The 20,626-nt window shown below is 49.0% G+C and overlaps 1 protein-coding gene across 1 annotated transcript in view; it reads left to right on the top strand.

The window, feature by feature from the left end:
* Nucleotides 1–602: 602 nt before the first annotated feature.
* The window catches only part of ZBTB17 (zinc finger and BTB domain containing 17), a 30,919-nt gene continuing 10,895 nt past the window's right edge, over nt 603–20,626 (top strand). The window contains exon 1 of the mRNA XM_032393021.1: nt 603–729. Coding sequence (XP_032248912.1) covers nt 723–729 — 7 coding nt within the window. The 5' untranslated portion in view covers nt 603–722. The remainder of the gene's footprint in view (nt 730–20,626) is intronic.

A 20,626-nucleotide genomic window follows, 5' to 3' on the forward strand; every position in this document is an offset into this window, starting at 1 on the left:
CAGAAGTGAAGAAAAGAGAAAGCCCACGAACTGTGAGGAAGTAGAGGTGCAGAAAAGTTGGAAAGAGGCCACAGAGGGACTGTTCAAGTCGGTAGACACGTTTGTTTCCAGCACCCTCGTTCACGCCCAGGCTAATCCTAGATCTGCCCTAAATAGGAAATGGGGCAATGGTTGGCTCAGAAGGTAGAAAAACATAAGCGGGATCTGCAACTTTGGAGCCACAACTAGGTTCACGTCTGTGCTCCTCCACTTATAAGACGCGTGACAATGGGCAATTCATTTACTCTTCCTGAGCCTCCGTTTTCCCTTCTTCAAAAGGGGGGAGAAAAAGACTATCCCACCGTTAGCGAGAGGACTTAATGAGATCATGCACGTGAAGTGCTTAACACAGTGCCTGGCACACAGTAAGCGCTGAACGCGGGGAAGCTGTTACAGTTATGTTTGGAATAAGTTATGTTTGGAACCAAGGAAGGGTTACAATGAAAACAATTCTAAGTGCAGAAGTACTGTAATACAGAACTTCTGGATAGGTAGGCGCATGCGCCTGTCGGTGGTCCTCGGCTAGCGCAGACGTTGCGCATGCGCCGGAAGTTGCAGCCGGGAAGCCAGCGAGGTCGGTTCCGCCCGACTCTAACATGGCGGCGCCCTTTGTCTGCTCTGAAGTGCCGTCCCCGGCCTTCTCGCGGCCGTGATGCACCTCCCTCTACGGTGGGGTCCGGGACATGGCAGGTGAGGGTCAGCAAGCGCCCGGGGCTGGCCGAGTCTCGGGAGCCGGGCGGAGGCGGCGAAAGATGGGGCGCGGCGGGACGCCGGGGACGGTTGTGTGGGGGAGGGGAGGGAAGTGGAATGAGAAGGGAACCCGGACTGAGGGGACCCCGCGGGGTAGGAGGGTGCGGGGCAGCTGGGGTGGGGGGCGCCTCCAGGCGAGCGGGCGCGGAAGGGGCGAGCGGACCGGCAGTTCCTGCGAGGGAGCGCGGGTCGCCTCCGGGTTGGGTGACACCCCAGCTGGTAGCATCTCCGCCCCCGCCGCCCGGCTGTCACTGTCCCTTGACCCCGCGCGCCGCGCGGGGTCGTTCTGCGGCCGCTGGCTGGCGGGGTGCCGGGGCAGCTCACGTCGGCGGGTCGGGGCCGGAGGGCACGGGCCTGCCAGAACCAGGAGGTGCTTGCAGAGGGGGAGGTCGACACTGCCCCTGTATAAGATTATTTCATTCATTCATTCCTTCCGCAGACGGTGGCCCGGCATCTGATAGGTTGTGGGGATAGAGCAGGTGAACCGGACAGACTTGCTCCTGGTGTAGTGGTTGGCAGTGTGAACTGTGGAGCCAGGCGGCCGGGGTTTGAATCCCGACTCTCTGCTTGCCCGCTGTGTTCTGAAGCACGTTAGGTTCTCGCTCTCTGTCTCAGTTTCCTCAAACTTAAAGCAGAGATGATAATAAAACCTGCCTCCTAAGGTTGTTCTAAAGATTTAATAAGGTGATAGGTGCAAAGTGCCAAGAATATTTCCTGGCACAAAGTAAATACTGTGTGTGTTTGTTGCTGCGATTATTTGTTTCATGAGACTCATGTGGGAGCCACAGAGATAAACAGCACCTCTGATACTGCTGTAATGGAAGAAAAGCAGAAAAGTTCTCCTTGCTCTGGAAAGAATAGAGGCACCGAGGCACCTCACTCGGTCTAGGCGAATCCAGGGAGGCTTCTGCCCCCCAAGAAGCGGAGACCTAAAGGATGCTTAGGAGAGTGGAGGCAAGAAAAGGGGGGAGTATTCTCAGTTGAAGATGGAGTTTGTGAGAAAGCTTAGGGGCTAGTGTAATAATTAATTTTTCTGCCTAGAGACAGAGCTAAGACTGAAGAAGCTGGCCATGGTCTGGTCCTACGGGGCCTTGTAAACCTAGTTAAGGACTTGAAGTTTTAGGTTAATGGGAAGCCATTTAAGAATCAGATTTGTGGATTAGAACAATCACCTGGCTATGTGAAGGATATATTAAAGGGAGCAGGCCTGGAGACCAATGAAGAGGCTGCTAGAATAATCCAGGTGAGAAATGAGGGTGGCCTCGAGTCAGGTTAGAGGCACAGGGTGGGGAGGGAGGTTTTGGAGAATTGACAAAACTTGGTGATTACTTAGATGAGGAAGTTAGAGGCAGAGAGGTGTCCCGATTGACCTCCTCTTCTTGACCGGTGGGTGGTGATGCCACTCAGCGAGATAGGGAACAGGATGGGGAGCGGATGCGAGAAGGGAAGATACATTTAGTTTTGAATATGTGGAAAGTGGGTGCCTGTAAAACAGTCCAGTGGAACTGTCCAGTGGTGAGCTAGCAGTTGTCATCCAGCAAAAGTCCCTAAAGCTGTGGGAGGGGGTGTGCTCACCGAGGGCAAGGGTATGAAATGAGAAGCCGGAGCGTCTGAGACACCCTGGGGGAAATGCTGATGCCGTAGCAACACGGGAACCTGGGCACAGTCTTGTTGCTCTTGCTTTTCAACATTGCCTTATGTCTTTTGGTAAGCAGGTATTCCTGAGTGTAGGGACCAGGAGCGGGTTTACTCATCTTTGTGTCCCAGCTGTCCAGCATGGTGTCTGGCATGCAGCAGGCCAATAATGATCCAAACAGACTTGTACTGAGCGCTTACATTGTGCCAGGCTCTGTGCTCAGGGCTCTGGATTTGCCTATGTTTCTTGGATGCATAAAAGGGCAACTCTTAGGGAGCAGGTGCCTTTCGGGTTCTCATCAGATTTTCCACTTGGGTGTCTTTGATTCAGGTAATGAGCTGGAGGAGGAGAGCCAAGCTGGAGTTTACGCAGACAAACTGTCAGAAAAGAGTAGCCTGGGCTACTTGGAAATCTGAGGTATGTCTGTAATGCTCAAGGATGAAACAAACCAGGAGGTCAGTTTGTTTGTCCTTCTTCTCTAGGCTCAGCGTGACTCAAATCACCCTTTCAAGATAGCTTTTTCTTTCAAGTTATACAGTAATGACAACATCTGAGTTTGGTTGGGAAATTGTGGCTATCATTTATGCTTGGTTTACCAACAAAGACCGGACTAGGTTAATCACTGGGCAAATGCTCACACCTTGTTTTAATCAAGTACAACCTAACATGCTCCAACAAAGCAATTCCAAAATACAGTGGCTGAAACAAGCTCAAAGTGTATTCCTCCCCTCTTATTAAACGTCTAGAAGTGGGCATTCCAGAGCTGGTAGGGCATCCTGCTCTGTTCTGTGAAGTATCCAGGAACAGTTCTAGTGATCATGTGGCTCTCTTTGCTCAAACCCAGGCTTCCATCTCATGGTCGAAGCTGGCTGCTGCAGCTCCTGCCATTGTATATACACTCCGTCTGGCAGAAAGGGAAAGACAGAGTGGGGAGCACATGTTCATTCCTTGTAAGGTTCTAATGTTTAAAGATACATATTTTTGTACAACATGTCCCCAAACATAAGCATCTGGTGTACAACCAAAGAGCGAATCATGACTGTTCCAATGCTGGAGGGAAAGCTGGCTGAGAGAGCCTGCTTGGTCCCTCGTGTGACTGAATTGCTGTCTCCGAGGCTTGGGCCCAGCCTGAAGGGAAGTCCGCTGCATTGGTGGAAGAGGCAGGCTGCTCTGGCTTTGGGTAGGTTGATGTTGCTTGGGCCCAGGGAGTCCAGGCTTGTTTATGCATTCAGTGTTTTCTGTGTCCAGCGTGTCAGACACTGTGCTAGGGGTGTAAGACTGGATCCCGGGAGCAAGGAGCTCTTAGCTATGTGGATGATCACGATACAGTACAAGGAGCACCACAGGGGAGGCGCAAAGGAGAAGGATGACTGATGTTGGAAGGCTCTACCGAAGCGGGGAGATTAAGAGTGAACAGCGTGCTTGGATTGACATCTGTGCAGGTCTCCTCAGATAGAGGCAGCGAAGACTCTGATGCTGAATCCCTGCTTCCCTGTGTCGTGGCTCTCTGAGGGCCAGTTACTTCACCGCCGTGCCTCCGTTTCCTCATCTGTCAAATAGGGATAATGGTATCTAGCTCCCAGAATTGTTTAGCAAGATCAAGCATGTACTTCACGGGGTTTGCCGTGTAAAGCGGAGTTACCTCCTGCTGCAAGGTGCGGGGTGGTTCGAAGCCAGAGAGGCTAGTGAGGACTGCAGTCAAAGAAGGCCCAAACCTGTAGGGAAACCAGGGTGTGGCCTCCCTCAAGGCAGGAAGTATCCAGATTGTGCAGAGGCGGTCAGCGACTGCGCTGTGAGTTCTACCAAGCTCTCTCCTGAAAGGTGTCCATCTGTGGATTCTCAGAGACCATACTCTAAAAGGGCTGGTGAGGGGTCCTTTGGGAAGGGAAAGATTCCCTCTGTCTAATTCCTGCAAGCTCAAAAGCTTCTGGAAAGCCTTCTCTGGGCCCTGCCCAGCCACCCACCCCCTGCTGAGTTTGGAGCTCCTTCTCCGTTGATTTCTTAGCATCCAGCACTGATCTCTCAGTGCATTCGTATCTCACATTATAATCCTGGGTTTCTTTGTCTCCTTGTTGGCCCCCAGCACCTTGCAGGCAGGGACAGGGGATCGTTTCTCCTGGTAGCCCCACTGTGTAGCTCATTTCTGGGCACATCGCTGGTGCTCAGTAAATGTTGTTGGAGGGCGGATGATCAGCCCTGATTGGCTGAAGAGGAACTGGCAGGCTGGCCAGAACTCCAATGTGATGTGGGCTGGCGCGCTATCGACTTAAGAGAGGAGAACCTGATGGTTGATTTGGTATCTGGCTGGACTATGGATGTAAACATGGTGAACTGTATGACCTGAACGATGAGAGTTTAGGTCAGAAGATAGTTTCTCTGTCTTTCTTTTTCCAGTAGAGCATGGTTTCTCAGCCTTGACGTTATTGTTATTTGGGCCTGCATAAATCTTTGTTGTGGGCTGTCCTGTGCACTCCAGGATGATTATGGCACCCCTGGCCTCCACCCATAGATGCCCGTAATACCCACCCACCTGCAGCTGTGATCGTGGAACATGTCTCCAGACATTGCCAAACGTCTCCTGGGACAGATCGTCCCCAGCTGGAACCCACATATAGGGTACTTCTAAGTCAGGCATCCCTGGGCTCATAGTAGTTCTTATACTTATTAGATGTGTCCCTTTGGGCAGAGTACTTGGTCTGTCCAAGCCTCAGTTTTCTCAGTTGCAAAGTGGGGATACGGATGACCTCACACATAGTTTTATTGGCCGGAATTATCGATGAGGTAACGCATGTAAAATGCTTATTCGAGTCCCTGACTCCATCATTGGTGACTGGTGTTATTACGTGTTAGTTAGGAGAAGAGGACCCTTGAGAGGGTCAAGAAAGAAAGTGTGCAGAGGAAGAAGAAAAATGTTTGGTAGAGGAATATGCACAAGGTGCACAAATCAGAAGGTTCTAAAGAATGCGCCATGGAGGGGCACCTAGGTGGCGCAGCCCATTAAACATCTGACTCTTGTTTTCGGCTCAGGTCATGATCTCAGGGTCGTGGGATCGAGCCCTGTGTCAGGCTCCACGCTCCCCGCTCAATGCAGAGTCTGCTTGAAGATTCTCTCTCCCTGTCCCTCTACCCTTCCCACTCATCCTCTCTCTCTCTAAAGTAAACAAATAAATCTTAAAAAAAAAAAAAAATGCACCATGGAGAGTAAATCATGCTTCAGTGCCTGACCCAGTTCCCCTCCCAGATAAATGTTAATAGTATCTGTGGGTCCTTTCAGAGCTATTCCCTGCATCCGTATGTCTCTGTGTATGCCCAGGGAAGACCATTTTTATTTAAAAAAATTTTTTTTTAAGATTTTATTTATTCATTTGAGACACAGAGATAGAGAGCATGAGCAGGGGGAGAGGCAGAGGCAGAGGGAGAAGCAGGCTCCCTGCTGAGCCAGGAGCCCAATGTGGGGCTCTATCCCAGGACCCTGAGACCGTGACCTGAGCAGAAGGCAGATGCTTAACCAGCTTAGCCACCCAGGCGCCCGGAAGACCTTTTTTTTTTTTTTTTTAAGATTTTATTTGTGAGAGAGAGAGAACGCACGTGCGCACCAGTGGGCGGAGGGACAGAGGGAGATGGAGAAGCAGACTCCCCGCTAAGTAGAGAGCCCGATGTGGGGCTCAATCCCAGGACCCTGAGATCATGACTTGAGCTGAAGTCTGATGCTTAACCCACTAAGCCACCCAGGCGGATGGAAGACCATTTTTAAAGAGTCACATGGTTTGATTAGGTTGCACAGACAGGAGCCCCTGTGGGTAGGAGGGCAGCTGCTGTGGGCGGGGCTTCGGGGTGTCACCAGTTTGCCATGTAAACGACCAGGTGGCTCACTCTTTTCTGGAATTCCTCGAAGGGTGGTGCCTGAGTGGGTGGGAGAAGGTACCCAGACCTGGTGTCTCAGCAGGGTGGCACCACGAAAGGGAGGGACCCAGCTCGAGAGAACATGAAAAACTAAATACATTGTGTGCCCAAAGCAGGTTGTCCTGGAGACCATTATCTCCTCCTTTTGCCGGCCAGTTTCTAGATGATTGAAATAATAAAGGTCAAAGAGTAAGCCTTTCAGCGCTGAGGGGCTTGTGCGTTGGCTGCAGGCGTGTGTTGAGCGTCCGTACAGGGCCCTGGCCCTCTCAGGGGTGCTCGGGCCAGCAGCAGCTTTACGTCAAGTCCAAGGGCCAGTTAAAGTAGACCTCCGTCTACTTTAGATTCGACAGGAAACCAGGGCTTGGGCTTGGGGAGTCAAGCCTGCTTGTTGGGAACTGGAGACACGTAAGCCTTGAGCTTCAAAGGAGGAAGCAGAGGGCCTGGTTAGAATGGAGAGTTGCACTCCTGTCTACACGGTGGCAGGCAGAGGCTCGGAGGTGGCAGGTGGCGGTTCCAGCCGAGGGCGGGACTGGCTGGAAAGCAGGTGTGGTGGGTTTTGTTGTAGCATCAGAAACCTGCCGGACAACTTGACGAGGACAGCTGACACTCTGTGACATCTAGGGGGATTGTTGAGAGAGTAAATCCTGGAAATCCTCATCACAAAGAGAAGATTGTTTTCCTTTCCTTTCTTGGGTCCCTATGAGAAGACAGATGTCAGCCAAACCTGTTGCAGTCATCATTTCACAACACATGGAAATTCAAACCACCTGCTGTACGCCTTAAACGGACACAGCGATGTGTGTCAATTATTTCTCAGTGAAACTGGAAAGAAAAACCAAACCAAAAAAGAAAAAAAAAAGAAAGAGAAAGAGAGAAAGGAAGGAAGGAAGGAAAGAAAGAAAGAGAAGAAAGAAAGAAAGAAAAGAAAGAACCGAGCTTCTTGTCTTAAGAGCCCTGGCAGCGGAACCTGTTCTCCCCGCCCCACCCACACCACTTCCCATGCTGGAACTGTTCAACTAAGCAGCCACCTTCCTGTCCCGAAAGGGCAGGCGCTGCCGCCCAGCGGGAAGCCGTGTCTCCATGGCTCCGAAGCCTGCTAGGTGAAGCACTTCTCATTCCGGTAGTCTCGGGGCAGCCGGGGCCCGGTGAGGGACTTTCCTGGTTCACTGTAACTCAGCTGCCCAAGTTCATGCTTCCAAACATTGTTGCAAGTCAGAAAGAACATTGTTTAATTTTGTAACTTGTTAAATATTGAGTAGATGCAAAGGAATATGCACAGTATAAAGAATAAAGATACAAGGAAACCCATGTACCCCATCAGTCAGTTTACAAATAATGTTACGGTTAGGTTTGGAGCGCCCCTCCCTGACCGTGGCCCACCCCACTCCCAGGTCATCGCAGTTTTGCTTTTATCACTCTCTTGCCTTCCTGTAAAGTTTTACTGTGTGTGTTCGTATTGCTAAACAATGTGTTGTCTCATTTTACATGCTTTTGAACTTAATATAATCACGTTGTTTTCTTCGGTGTCTTAAATTGTTGGCTTACTTGACTTTCTCAGATGGATATGTTCTACTGCAAGAGAATTTATTTGTCCTTTCTCTTGCTGACGGACATTTGGATTGTCTTCGGTATTTTGCTGAGACAGAGTGCTGCTGTGAACATTTCTGGAGCATACGTGCAGCATCTGCAGGGTACAGCCCCAGAAGTGGGGCTGAATCACAGGGTGTGTGAGCTTCAGCTCCACCAAATAATACCTAACTGTTTCCAGAGTGCTTTCCCCAGTTTACAGTTCAACTGACAATTCTGTTTGTTTCACATCCTCCCAACTCTGGTTTTACTAGACTTTAAAATTTTTAGTAATCTGATGGGAGTGATATCTCATGTGGTTTTGATTTGCATTTTCATGATTATTAGTGGGCTAAGCATCTTTTCATATACTTATTGGTCATTCAGGTTTCAGCTTCTGTGAAACAGCTGCTTAAATCTTTTGCTCATTTTCCTATCTGGTTGTCTTTTTCTTGTATATAGACTTCTTGTTTGGTTTTGGTTTTTATTTTGTATGCTAATCCTTTGTTGGTTGTATGTGTTGTAACTATCTGCTTCCAGTTTGTGGCTGGTCGTTTCACTGTAGGTTTTTGTTTTTTGTTTTTTGTTTTTTTAACAAATTCTTAATTTTAAGGTTCATCATTTTTTTTCTTTTATGGTTATCTCTTTCCGTTCTTTTTAAAATCTCTACTTCAGGTTTATAAAGATAATCCCCTAGGTATTGTCTTCCAAGCATTTTATGATTTTGTGTTTTACATTAAAGTTTTCAGCCCATTTAAGATTATTTTTGTGTGTATTATGAGGTAAGGAGCTGATTCCTTTTTTTTTTAGTAAGTGTACCAAATTGCTGTAGTACTATTTATTGAAAAAATACATCCCTTTCATGTGGATCTGTAAATGTCCCCAGTAACCCTTATATATAGTGAGTGTCCACAAATGTGTAGATCTGTTCCTGAGCTCTTTACTATTTATTCTCTATATCTGTCCTGATATCACACTGACTTAATGACTAAATTTTTATGTAACAGTTCTTGGTATCTGGTAACGTCTTGGCCCTTTGCTCTTCTGTCTTCATTTTAGATTGTGCTTGTCAAATTCCATAAAAATTGTTGGGATCTTTTATTAGAATTGCTTTGAACTTAGTCCACATCAGTTTGGATAGAATTGACATTTTTATGATATTGAACCTTCCATGAACATGGTATATCTCTCAGTTTACATAACTTACCAAAGTCTAACTTTACTCACTGTCTCACACCCTACTGTCAAACAGTTAAGGACCTTAGCACACTTTAATTCCCATCACTCCTTCCTTTTATTCTATAGGTGGGTATTTTAGTTCTTTTTAAAATTTTAGAAGACATCTAATGATGTCAGTATTGTTTAGATTTACTCATTTATTATTGACTAGTTTTTTCTCATTCCTTCTTGCATTTAATACTTTCATTCTGGGATCACTTTTTATCTACCTGAAGCGTATCTTTTATGATGTGTGAGTTTGGGCTGTCATCTGTTTGGGGGCCATCTAGGGATTTTACCCTCCTCCATTTGATGCCAAAAATTTGATATAGGCAGTTTTCTGTGCAGTCTTTTTTTCACTGACTTGTAACTCTCTGTGGCTCCAGCTCTGTTCTGGAGGGCCCTCCCATGAGACCTCTGTCCTTGGGAGGGAGAGGGAACTCGAGCTTGCTCAGTTCTGCAGATGCCTTTGATACCCACCCTCAGAGCTCCACTTGCTCTCTGGATTCCAGCCTTTGCTTAACTTCGTTTGACCCCTCAGTGTTCCTTACTGACTTGCCAGTTCTTTGATGCATTTTAAAAGATGTCTCACACTTTCTCTTCAGCATTTGCAGCTGTTTGCTATGAGAGTTGGCCTGGGTACCTAGTGTGCCATGCTTCCAGAAAATCAAGGTGTTTCTGAGTCTTAATTTTATGTTTCATCTGGCAGCAGCAAACACCGAAGATTAGAACGAAGACTTAGTGATGTTCACTTATAGCTTTTATAAGATGGTTTGTAACCCTTATTAGTATAAGGAGAGGGAGTTGGTAAGTGCCAGTTAACGACAGAGAATTTGCCCTTTTGGGACAGATGAAGGGTCTGTAGAGCCTAGCATTCCATGTCTGTCTGTCTGTCTGTGGAAGTTTTGTCTTTTTCTGAAGAGGAAAGTTCTTATCTTTTAGAGTATATGGACGTGGCCTTGAATCTGGGTGTGTCAGTGCAACCTAGGTCAGCTGACAACCCCTCTAAGCCTTGACTGGCTTATCTGCACTATGGGGGGCAATCATATTAACAGCCTTCCCGCGGCATCACTGCAGGGATCAATGAAGTAGCCTGTTCCTGAAACCCTTTGCAGGCAGGCAGCTCCGGCAACCATTCCAGTTATCCCCTTTGGTGGTGTTCTCATCATGTGCTGCTGCCCTTTGGAAACAATGAGCCTGTGATTTCCGTAACCTCCCAATTGCTTCACATGGTGGCGCTTATTATATATTAGCAAGGCTGTGTTTTTTCTGGGCACAGCCACACAGCCCCACCCACAGTCCTTTCCCAGGACTCAACAGTTTCCTTCCAGCTGGGTGAAATCCCCGTCAGGTTGGGAAACTGTAACATCTGCACCGGGGGCTCTCAATCAGTTACTCACATCCAGGCATTAGTTTTTACCCAACCAACGAATGCATTAAAAATTTGCATCAGTGTCGGCAGGCTGCCATCTAGACAAAGGGTACCATTTCATAATCCTGCTCGCTGGGAACACGCTGTGGAAACTGTCCGTCTTTTAGATGTTTGCCAGTTTGATCCTGGAAGTGGTATCTTGTACTTCTTTATATTTCTTTATTAGTGAGGCTGAACATCTTTTTTCCGTATAGAATATATCGACCACTGGTGTTTCTTTTGTGAACTGCCTCTTCATTTCTTTGACTCATTTTTCTGTTGGGAGATTTTTTTCTTATTGATTAATTTTTTGTAACAGCTTTATTGAGGTATTCATGTAGTATACAAGTCACCCATTTAAAGTACACAATTAAATAGCTTGCAGTATATTCCCAGAGTTGTGCAACTATCACCACTATTTTCAGAACATTGTCATTATCTCGAAAAGAAACCCACCACCCCTTAGCAGTCACTCCCCACTTCCCTGTCTCCGTCAGCCCTAGACAGTCACTTTCTATCCTTACGGATTTGCCTGTTCTGGGCAGTTCATGTAAATGGAATCATGTAACTTGTGGTCTTTTGGCTGGCTTCATTTAGCATAATATTTTCAAGGTTCATTCGTGTTGTAGCATATGTCATTACTTTTTTATTGTCCAGTATTCTGTTGCACAGACAGACCACATTTTATTTATCTATTCATCAGTTGATGGACATTTAGGTTGTTTCCACCTTTGACTCTTATGAGTAATGCTGTCATGAACTTCTGTGTACAAGCTTTTTTTTCTTTTTTTTTAGATTTTATTTTTTTAAGTGTTCCCTACGCCCAGCGTGGGGCTCGAACTCACAACCCCGTGATCAAGAGTCATACACTCTACTGACTGAGCCAGCTTGGTGCCCCTGTGTACAAGCTTTTACGGGCACATATGTTTTCATTGTTGTCTGTACGAGGAGCCTTTCGTATAGCCAGACCAGTAACCCTTATTTACAATATAGGCTGTAAATATTCACCCTTAATTTATATTTACATTTGGGAAGGTGGGAAGATGAGGGTAAGATGAATGAAACAGAGCATTTAGGGGTGCCTGGCTGGCTCAGTTGGAGCATGTGACTCTTGATGTCAGGTTTGTGAGTGTGAGCCCTATGTTGGGTGTAGAGATGACTTGAAAGAAAAAAAAAAGAAAACATTTAGATTTCTGACCAGTCTTTCATACTCCTAAGGATTAAGCTCATGTACCATGCCTTCCCCACTGTGGCCCCACCAAGGGGCCCCTTCGGGCTGGTCTGCATGCCTTACAGTCATGCTGTCGCAAGCACTCTTTCTGTATCTGTCCCACTGTATCTCTGTCCGTCTGTCTCTCTGTCTGTCTCTCAGGCTACATGCGTTAGGACTGGGAAACGAGACTGGGCAGCACACTGGGGGTGCTTTCCAAGTTTCTCTCAGAAGCTCACACTTCAAAGTGACTGGCTGAAAACCCACCAGGGCTGCAAGTCATCGGTTCAAAGGCTTCCAGCAGCTTTGCTGATTCACTGCTGTTGCAGGTGGAGGGGATGTGAGGGGCTGGAGGCCGGCCAGCGCTGTTTGCTCAAGGGCGCGAGCAAGCGCTGGGGCCCTGAGCTTCCTTAATCTTCCCAGGGCTCCTGTCCAGAGACTGTTCTAGAGCAGCACTGAAGCAGCTGGCGTTGAGGAGCCCAGCAGTTTTTTAAAAATCCTGGGAAATTGAGACATTGGGTTCTTGACTGCTCTTTATCCAGGCCTAACATGAGTTTTTGCAATCCCCCCAGATACTCCTGAAATATCCTTGCACTCATTTAGTTTTCCCCAGTCAAGTCTCACAAAATATTTTTAGTTTAATCCTGTTGGGAGTAGTAAGTGTACAATTTCACGTTGGCTTCTGCTGTATGTAGTCCTATGTCCGTCTAGATGCACATCCCGTGTTCCTGTTCATCTCAAGGTTTCCAAAATAGGGAAAGTTTTAAAAGAAAATCTGCTGAATGCTAGGTGAATATGTCATTTTTTTATTGTCAGGCACACGGTATCAGTTACACTTTAAATGTGTGCGTTTGTAATCTGGTAATCTTGTTAATGAAATCATTTATTTAACATTGTATCTTCACACTGGAAGGGAGGGACCCTTAGCAGTCACCCATCCTAGTGAGGAAACAAAACTAGACAAAGTCAGCCACGTGAAACACATGTGCTACATTGAAGTCCAAATACATCCAATTCCAAATAGTCGCTCCTCAACCTCCTTTTTGCTTTTAGCTCGGATCCTTGATCTTAACTACTATCATGGGAAAACCGATCCTTCCTTGGAATTGTCATGTTCTATTTGCTCTCTCAATGAAAGCCTCGTTGTTCCTCCAAAGTCATCATGTTCTTTGTAGAAAGCAGGTGGCTTTTGCCCTCAAGGCTGAGCGCCTCCGTCTTGTGTTTCGGTTACTGTTGAGTGAAGTCAGCATTGCCATGGCAGCGCCTTTGCCCGGTCTGCTTTCAGGCTAAAACTTCATTTGTCGTGGGGGCCTGATGAGATTTCACCTCCCATTTTTAGAAGCGAGGGCAGGGATTCCAGCATTCGGTTCCCCTTTGGTCTACAGCTCCCCAGCATGGCTAGCGTGGGTTCACGCGCGACAGCAGGCATGATGGTGGCCAGCAGCCGCTTTATGCAGTGGGAACGGGTGTCATCATCCCCATTTTACAGCAGGGAAAGTGAGGTGCAGAGGGTTACATACTCTTGTCCAAGGTGCTCGACTAGCTTTGGTTTGATGCCAAGGCAGGAGTGGTAAGTGGGTCCAGGATCCTGTCAGCTCCCTGGAGCTGCATGCAGAACTGTGCGTGCGTGTATGTGCGTGTGTGTGCGTGTGTGTGCATGTGTGTGTGTGCGCCTCATTCCTCACGGTAGCCGAGCAGCTCGGCTGGGGCTGGCAGAGGCTCCCAGCTGCTCTTCTAGGGGATTTTCAGTTTTGTCCCCGTAAGGAATTTCTGCTCATGAAGATTTCTCTGGTGACACATTCTTTGTGCAAATTACCATAATTTTCCATTTCCCTTTTGAGAAATTTTTTCCTGTTGAGAAGTTTTGAGTCATCAGGTCTTGTAGAAAATGTCTTAAAGGTTTTATAATAAATAGAAATGAAGAAGCTCTGACTTGGCGGACAGTTTCTTTCTTCCCTTCCTTTTTTCACTTGGTTTCTTGAAGAGATAACATTTAGAAGTGGTAAAACAAAATGCAGCAATGATATGCAGTGAAAACTAGAGCTCCATCCTGCCCTTGCCCTGCTCCTCCGAGGGCCCCCCCCTTACCCATCTCTTGTACGTCCAGAGCCGCGGACTTTTTGTTTGTTTATGAGCTAGGATTTCACAGCCTGGGTTTATGGTTTCGGACAAACCGCACGGCCCAGCTTCCCCTAGGAACGGTCAGGTACTGTATGTCGTTAAGGGACTTTGAGCCACTCCAGGAAGAGGTACTTAGAATTTTCAAAGTATATTATCATATTTAGTGGGGAGGCTGTTTGCACAGGCTGCTCTGGAAGAGCCATGTGAGCATGTGTCAGATCCTGAGCCACCAGCTAAACCCTCCTGGTGACAGCTGGGGGTGACATTGTCCCCTTCTTCACATCCCAAGGGTCCAGCCCTGTGGGACTTTGTAACTTATTTTTCTGCTTCTGATCCTTCCCCTTTCAGTCTGTTCTCCATACTGATGCAGCCAGAGTGAGTTTCCTGAAATGTGAACCTAACCATGGCCCTTTCTCGCTTAAGCCCCTGGCCAGGCTCCCAACTGCCGGGGCTGAGCGCTGGGTCCTTGGCGTGGTGGGCGTGGCCCTGCGTGCCTGGCTCCAGCCTGGCCCTCCGGCTGCGTGTCTCACCACGGTTTCCACTCGTTTCTTTCGTGATGCTGAGGTGTGCTGTCCTCCCTCCACCTGGTCCCCACGCATGCACACCATTCTGTCATGCACCCCTCCATGGCTTATGCTGTCCTCTATCTGAACATCCTTCTTGCCTTTGTTCATGTGTCTTGTTAGGTGTGGCTAGGTGCCCTATCCTCCCGGGGGTGGCAACCCTTCGGAACTCATCAGAAGGTGCTGACAACGTCTGGGACTTGCTCCCTGGTGGCAGGTCCTTGAGTGGGGGGGCACTCAGATAGGCCTGGCCTTGTTCGGGGTGGAGCTGGAGCTCCCTGCAGGACACCTGCCCCAGGCAGCGCTCTGCAGTGGATTTGAAGTCCATGTCCGCTCCTCTGTCCCCTAGCCCACCAGATGTGCAGATGAGCCCCCCGAATCTATCCGTATTTAACTTGAATGGGCGACTCTCCCCAGGCTTACTGGCCCAAGTGCCACAGTAACAAAGGCCTCACAGCAGAAGTCTGAAGCTGCAGGGGAACAAAGTCCCAGTGCTCTTTGGTCACATTGGACCAGGCCGTGGCTCCCTCCTTTTTCTCCACCTGCTGCGGAAACTTTGAGCCATGCGCTTCACGAGTAAAGGGGGTTCACTTGGGATAACCTGGTTTGTTTTAATTCATTTTTTCCCTCTTTGTGTCACTGGTATCAGTCACAGACTTAGTAATATCTGATTCCACTTTCGCCAGTGTTTGTGCAGTACTTCCTGTGCTCACAATTATCGTGTATATGGTGGTTTTCCTGTTGAATGGGTGAGCGGTCTAGAACCCAGAGAAGCTTGCCTGAGGCCACCCTGCTAAGACTGGAGCCACGATTCACATGCATGTCCTTGGATCTGAGTCTTTTGGTGTTTCTTCTTCTTCTTTTTTTTTTTTTTTTTTTTAGGGGATGGGGAGGGGCAGGGAAGAGGGAGAGAGAGAATCTTTTTTTTTTTAAGATTTTATTTATTTATTTGACAGAGACACAGTGAGAGAGGGAACACAAGCAGGGGGAGTGGGAGAGGAAGAAGCAGGCTTCCCGCGGAGCAGGGAACCCGATGCGGGGCTCGATCCCAGGACCCTGGGATCATGACCTGAGCCGAAGGCAGACGCTTAACGACTGAGCCACCCAGGCGCCCCAGGAGAGAGAGAATCTTAAGCAGGCTCCACACTCAGTGTGGAGCCCAACACGGGGCTCGATCTCACAACCCAAGCTGAAATCAAGAGTCGGATGCTTCACCGACTGAGCCACTGAGCACCCGTTTCCTCTTCTTTGTCCAGTATTTTCTCCCATGGGGACTCCGGTCCAGTCCATCCTGTGGCTTTAACCACCATCCCTCCTGTAAACGTCTCAGCTGTGTTGGCCTGACAGAACTCTCGTGTGCCCTGCCCTCTCTCTGCCCGCCGTCATTCCTCACCTCAGCGAATGGCACCTGCACTCGGCCAGGTTCTCAGGCAATCGATTTAGTGTTGTCCTTGACTCCTTTTCTCACGGCACACCTCTGCTTGATCAGCTGACTGTTGGCTCTCCCGAACAGCTTCCCGGTCTGACTGCTTCCGGCTGGGCACAGGGCCTCCATCTCCTGCTCCTCTCCCGGTGTTCCTCTAGCCCCTCCTACCCCCTTGCAGTCACTCCTCTGCACCCAGGCTCCTGGGGCACCCCGGCATACTTGGAAGAAACTCCAGAGCCTGATTTGCCTCTAAGACTCTGGCCGATCTTAGCCTCTGCGGCTGCCACTTGGGCTCTTCTTATTTTCCCACTGGCTTCCTCCTCTCCAGGGCACACCAGCCCCTTTGTCAAGGTCATGCCTGCTCCAGGGCCTTTGCGTTTGCTCTTCTCTGTGACTGCAACAGTCCCTGGCCTTATGGTGGCATGGCTTGCTCTTCATTCAGGTCCTTGCTTCAATGTCACCTCCTTGGAGAGGTCTTCCTTGACTGTATGTGTGTTTTTTTTTTTTTAAAGATTTTATTTATTTATTTGACAGAGACACAGCAAGGGAGGGAACACAAGCAGGGGGAGTGGGAGAGGGAGAAGCAGGCTTCCCGCGGAGCAGGGAGCCCGACGCGGGGCTCCATCCCAGGACCCCGGGATCATGACCTGAGCTGAAGGCAGACGCTTAACAACTGAGCCACCCAGGCGCCCCTTGACTGTGTTCTTAAATATCACATAGCCTCTGCCTCGTCTCCACACCTTGTTTTACCTTCTTCACAGCACCAGGTTATCCCAAGTATAATAAATATATGATACTTATGACCTGTCTTCCCCATGACGCTCGTAGCTCTAATGAGACCCACGACCAGCACAGGGGAGGCGCTCATTCAGCATTTGTGAAGTGCTTTTGTCTTTTCCGTGTCTGTTTCCTGATTTAGGGGCTGCCGACCCTGAGAGGGGACAGTGATAATTAGGAGTAGCTGCACACAGCTGTTATCACCCCACCCCAAATATCGGAGGACATTTCTCATTCTCATTACTTCTCAAATACGTATAGATGCTGTTGTGATTAGTGGAATGGAAATTCTTTTTTTTCATAGTGGTCTTGCCCAGTATTTTCTCAGTTAACAAGTACCAAAAGTACAATTATAATTTCATGAAGGTCCACAGAATATTTGACCTTGAGTTAGTTGCACTCAGAAAGGCCAGGAATCACCACTCTGTACAGGCCTCTTTCCCGACTTGATTTACAACCGTGTGAGAGCAAGGTCCTGGGGTAGGTGCTGTCAGCCGCTGTGAGGGGGAAGTTAGTAAGGAGTCCCACCCGGCAGTGAGTTTCTTGAACCTGGTAGGGGAGGCGGGGCAACAGACGGGCCTCCCTTTTGGCCAGGTCTGCGTACTGCTGCTCAGGGAGCATTGGGGTGGAGAGCGGGATGTTGGGAGAAGGATCAGATGTCACCAAGTCCCACATCTGATTTTGTCTTTGTGGAAGCAAGTCCCTTAATCTACCTTCTGTCAAGCTCTAAGAGTCCCCAGAGTAAGTCCTAGCATCATGGATTCCGCACTGGCGTGAGCTTGCAAGAACACAGGACAGCACTTTCTTCAGGACCAGCCTGCCTTCCCACTCAGCCATATTCCTGGAGCGGTGGGGGTCCATTGGGGGCCGGGGAAGGGGATGCCCATTCCCTCTTCAGAAGTGTGGTTGAGTGTTAGAGATCATGGAGGTTGTATAATTTGAAAAGCAAAGGCAGTATTACAATTTAATTTTATATTTAGATATGATTTTTGGGTGTTTAAAAATCAGTATTTTGGGGGCGCCTGGGTGGCTCAGTCGGTTAAGCGGCTGCCTTTGGCTCAGGTCATGATCCCGGGGTCCTGGGATCCAGCCCCACGATGGGCTCCCTGCTCACTGGGGAGCCTACTTCTCCCTCTCCCTCTGTGATCTCTCTCACTCATGCTCTCTCAAATAAATAAATAAAATCTTAAAAAAAAAAAAAATCAATTTTTTTGGTAATACAAACTTCACAGAAAATACTACTGAGTCTTGGCTGATAGGATTATGTGGAAGGTAGCAGTGATTTTCAGAGTGGAGCCATTACGCAGTAGAAGATCAAGTATCAGAATCTGGGGCTGTTGGGAAGGGCTGAGTCAGTCTGTATGTTTACCCTAAAGGGGAAATTGATGTTAAAAGTTTGAGAGACACGAGCTTACTATAAGAGCTGTATTTGCTGGGCAACGAGGAAAATGCCGGAAGGGCTGGTTTTGTTGGGACTTGCCTCTCTGCCATGTTGCCCTGAAAAGGGATAGGGTGTCACACTGGCTGGATGGTAGGTTGGGCAGGTAGGTTTCGTGGTTGCAAGGCTGGCCTGCTGTGAACTTCCATTGCCTTGGCCTGAATTTGTGTGTGTGCTAAGCTGGAGACAGGAACCACCTGTGTTTCCAGAAAATCCGGAATGCAGGGCAGCTGGAAGCGGAGTGGTGATCCCTCTCACCTGCCCCTGGACATGAGATGGCTGTGTCATGTCCAGGCCCGCAGCCGGGCGCAACGTGTTCTGGGAGCCGGGGACCGTTTGTCAAGATCAGCAGCTCCTTGTGCTAGGCCAGTTGTTTTCTGGCTTAATGGCTTCCCTCTGTGTGGCAGTTTGGAAACCCTGCATGCAGTGTAGGGCCTGCTAATAACCTGGGTAATATTTCATGTTTGACAGGTGCCCCTTTGACTCCGAGATGGAGCCATGCGCTGCGGACCCACTGAGAGCTCTGGGCAGGCGCTCCAGCCTTCACCCGGGAGCACCCTTGGGCTTTAACAGAACAGTTGTTCAATATAAAGTGCTTCCCCGACAGAGAAAACTGCTCTGAATGGTTCTTGCCCAGTGCCCCTCCCTTCCCTCCCTCCCTCTCTTGATGTTAATTGGGCTCTGGGATTTTTCCAGATTGCTTTTAGAAAGAATAATGGGTTATGATTACAACGTCTTAACAAGGTCAAGTCACTAAATAGTTACCCAAGGTACCCAGCATAAAAGGATATGTAGAAACCATCTCATACGGTTTTCGGCCTAAAAATAAAACTCTGATTTGCATCCCTGCTTCCTGGTAGCACTAGTTCGGTGGGTGTTTACCACGTGGCAGGCACGGAACAGGCTCCGGGCTTACCGCATCTAATGGAAGCCTGTTACACACCTGGGACGCAGCCCCACTGGCCCCATTTTGCCGGAGGAGGAGCTTTGCTGGGGATCCACTGCTGCCGTGGCAGGTGGCCGACCCTGGATCCGGGTCCTACCGGGCCTGACCCCAGAGGCTCTGCTGCCTCTGCTCAGTGCGGACTGGACACCAGAGTAGCCACGTTCTTAGTTGCTTGGTGACCGGGCAGTGCCATGCACGGCACCGTGTTTCTTGCCGTGTTGAAGAGACTCCCACAAATGCCATTTCGTTGTTACTGGGGGCAGGGTCCTAGGGCCTGGGATCCGGGTTTTGTTGAATCTTGTGGATTTCACCGCCCAAGGGGAGCCCTTCCTCCTGTCATCATCTGCTTGTGGATGTTCTGGAACTGAAGCATGAATGAGATGGGTTGTGTTTCCCGTGGCCAGCCCCCTGCACCCCACTCAGCTCCCCTGAAACCTGGGGCCCGGGTCTCAGCACAGCCCCAGCGCGAGCGGCCGTGAGCATGCTGGCAAACAGCCCTGTCTTGGCAAGATTGAGGATGGCACCTGTACCTCACTTTTTTCTTATTAAAAATTTTGTCAACTTTTGAAAAATGTTGCCATACAAAAGTATATGAAATGTTTATGTTTAATTAAAATAATAAATCTAGGTGTATCCGAGTCAGTGTCTCAGAGGACCCCTGCTTGCCCTTCCATCCAGACAGAACCATCATCCTGGACATTTTTTTACTTGTTGCCTTTTCTTTATAGTTTTACCATCTGTTGCTGTGAGCAACCGCCTCAAAACTTCGTGACAACCACCGGCAGTTTATTCTCCCAATTTTGTGCGTTGACTGGGCAGTTTCTTTTGTTCCACGGGGTGTTGGGGTCATTCATGTGACAGCATTCAGCTAGTAGCTGGGCTGGAAGGTCCAGGAAGGCGTCTCGCATCCCGCTGTCCGCTAGGGCCTCTGAGTTCATCACGTGGCCTGTGTCCGTGGCGTCTCCTCCGGGGCCCCTCCCTGTGCCCTCTCTCTCTGACAGGAGACCCTGGGCATCCCTACGGTGGGGTGGCTGGGTTGCAGGAGAGCCACGCGGAATCTGCAGCCCTCTTAAGGGCCAGGCCTAGAATGGGCGCCGAGTCCCTGCCTCTCGTCGGTCAGAGCCACCCAGATCCAGCTGGAATCTCCTAGCAGGTGTGGTGGGATGGCGGGACTTGTTGGCGGCCATCCGTGTCCACGTTGCTTAGTTGTGCCTGTTTGGAATCACACTGCAGGGCTTTTCCAGGTCCCTGGCTTTTCCATTCCCAAACGAGTTCCTTGTGCGGCAGGCCAGGGCTGTGTGTCCGGCCGGGTGGGTGGCCATCAGCAGAGTCCCAGCTCTGACGCCAGACATCTGCCCCGTTCATCAGACCATGGAAGAGGTCACAGGACAGGAGTGAGGAGTGCAGTGAGGAGTTTCTGGAGGGTCGGGCCATTTCTTGAGCGGACAAGTCATGTGCCAGTTGGTGGCTTCATTTTCTGCATCTAACCTGAGGGCTTTGGGCTTGGTGGGCTCTGTGGTCTTGTTCTGTTTGCCTTTTCTGTAGTTCTAAGCTTTTAGGGTCTGTCTTAGAGTAGCTTTAAGGCCCACATTTATTGCCCTTAAAGCAAGACGAGGTAAGGG

This window comes from Phoca vitulina, unplaced genomic scaffold, assembly GCF_004348235.1.
Source record: "Phoca vitulina isolate PV1807 unplaced genomic scaffold, GSC_HSeal_1.0 scaffold2, whole genome shotgun sequence".
Lineage (NCBI taxonomy): Eukaryota > Metazoa > Chordata > Mammalia > Carnivora > Phocidae > Phoca > Phoca vitulina.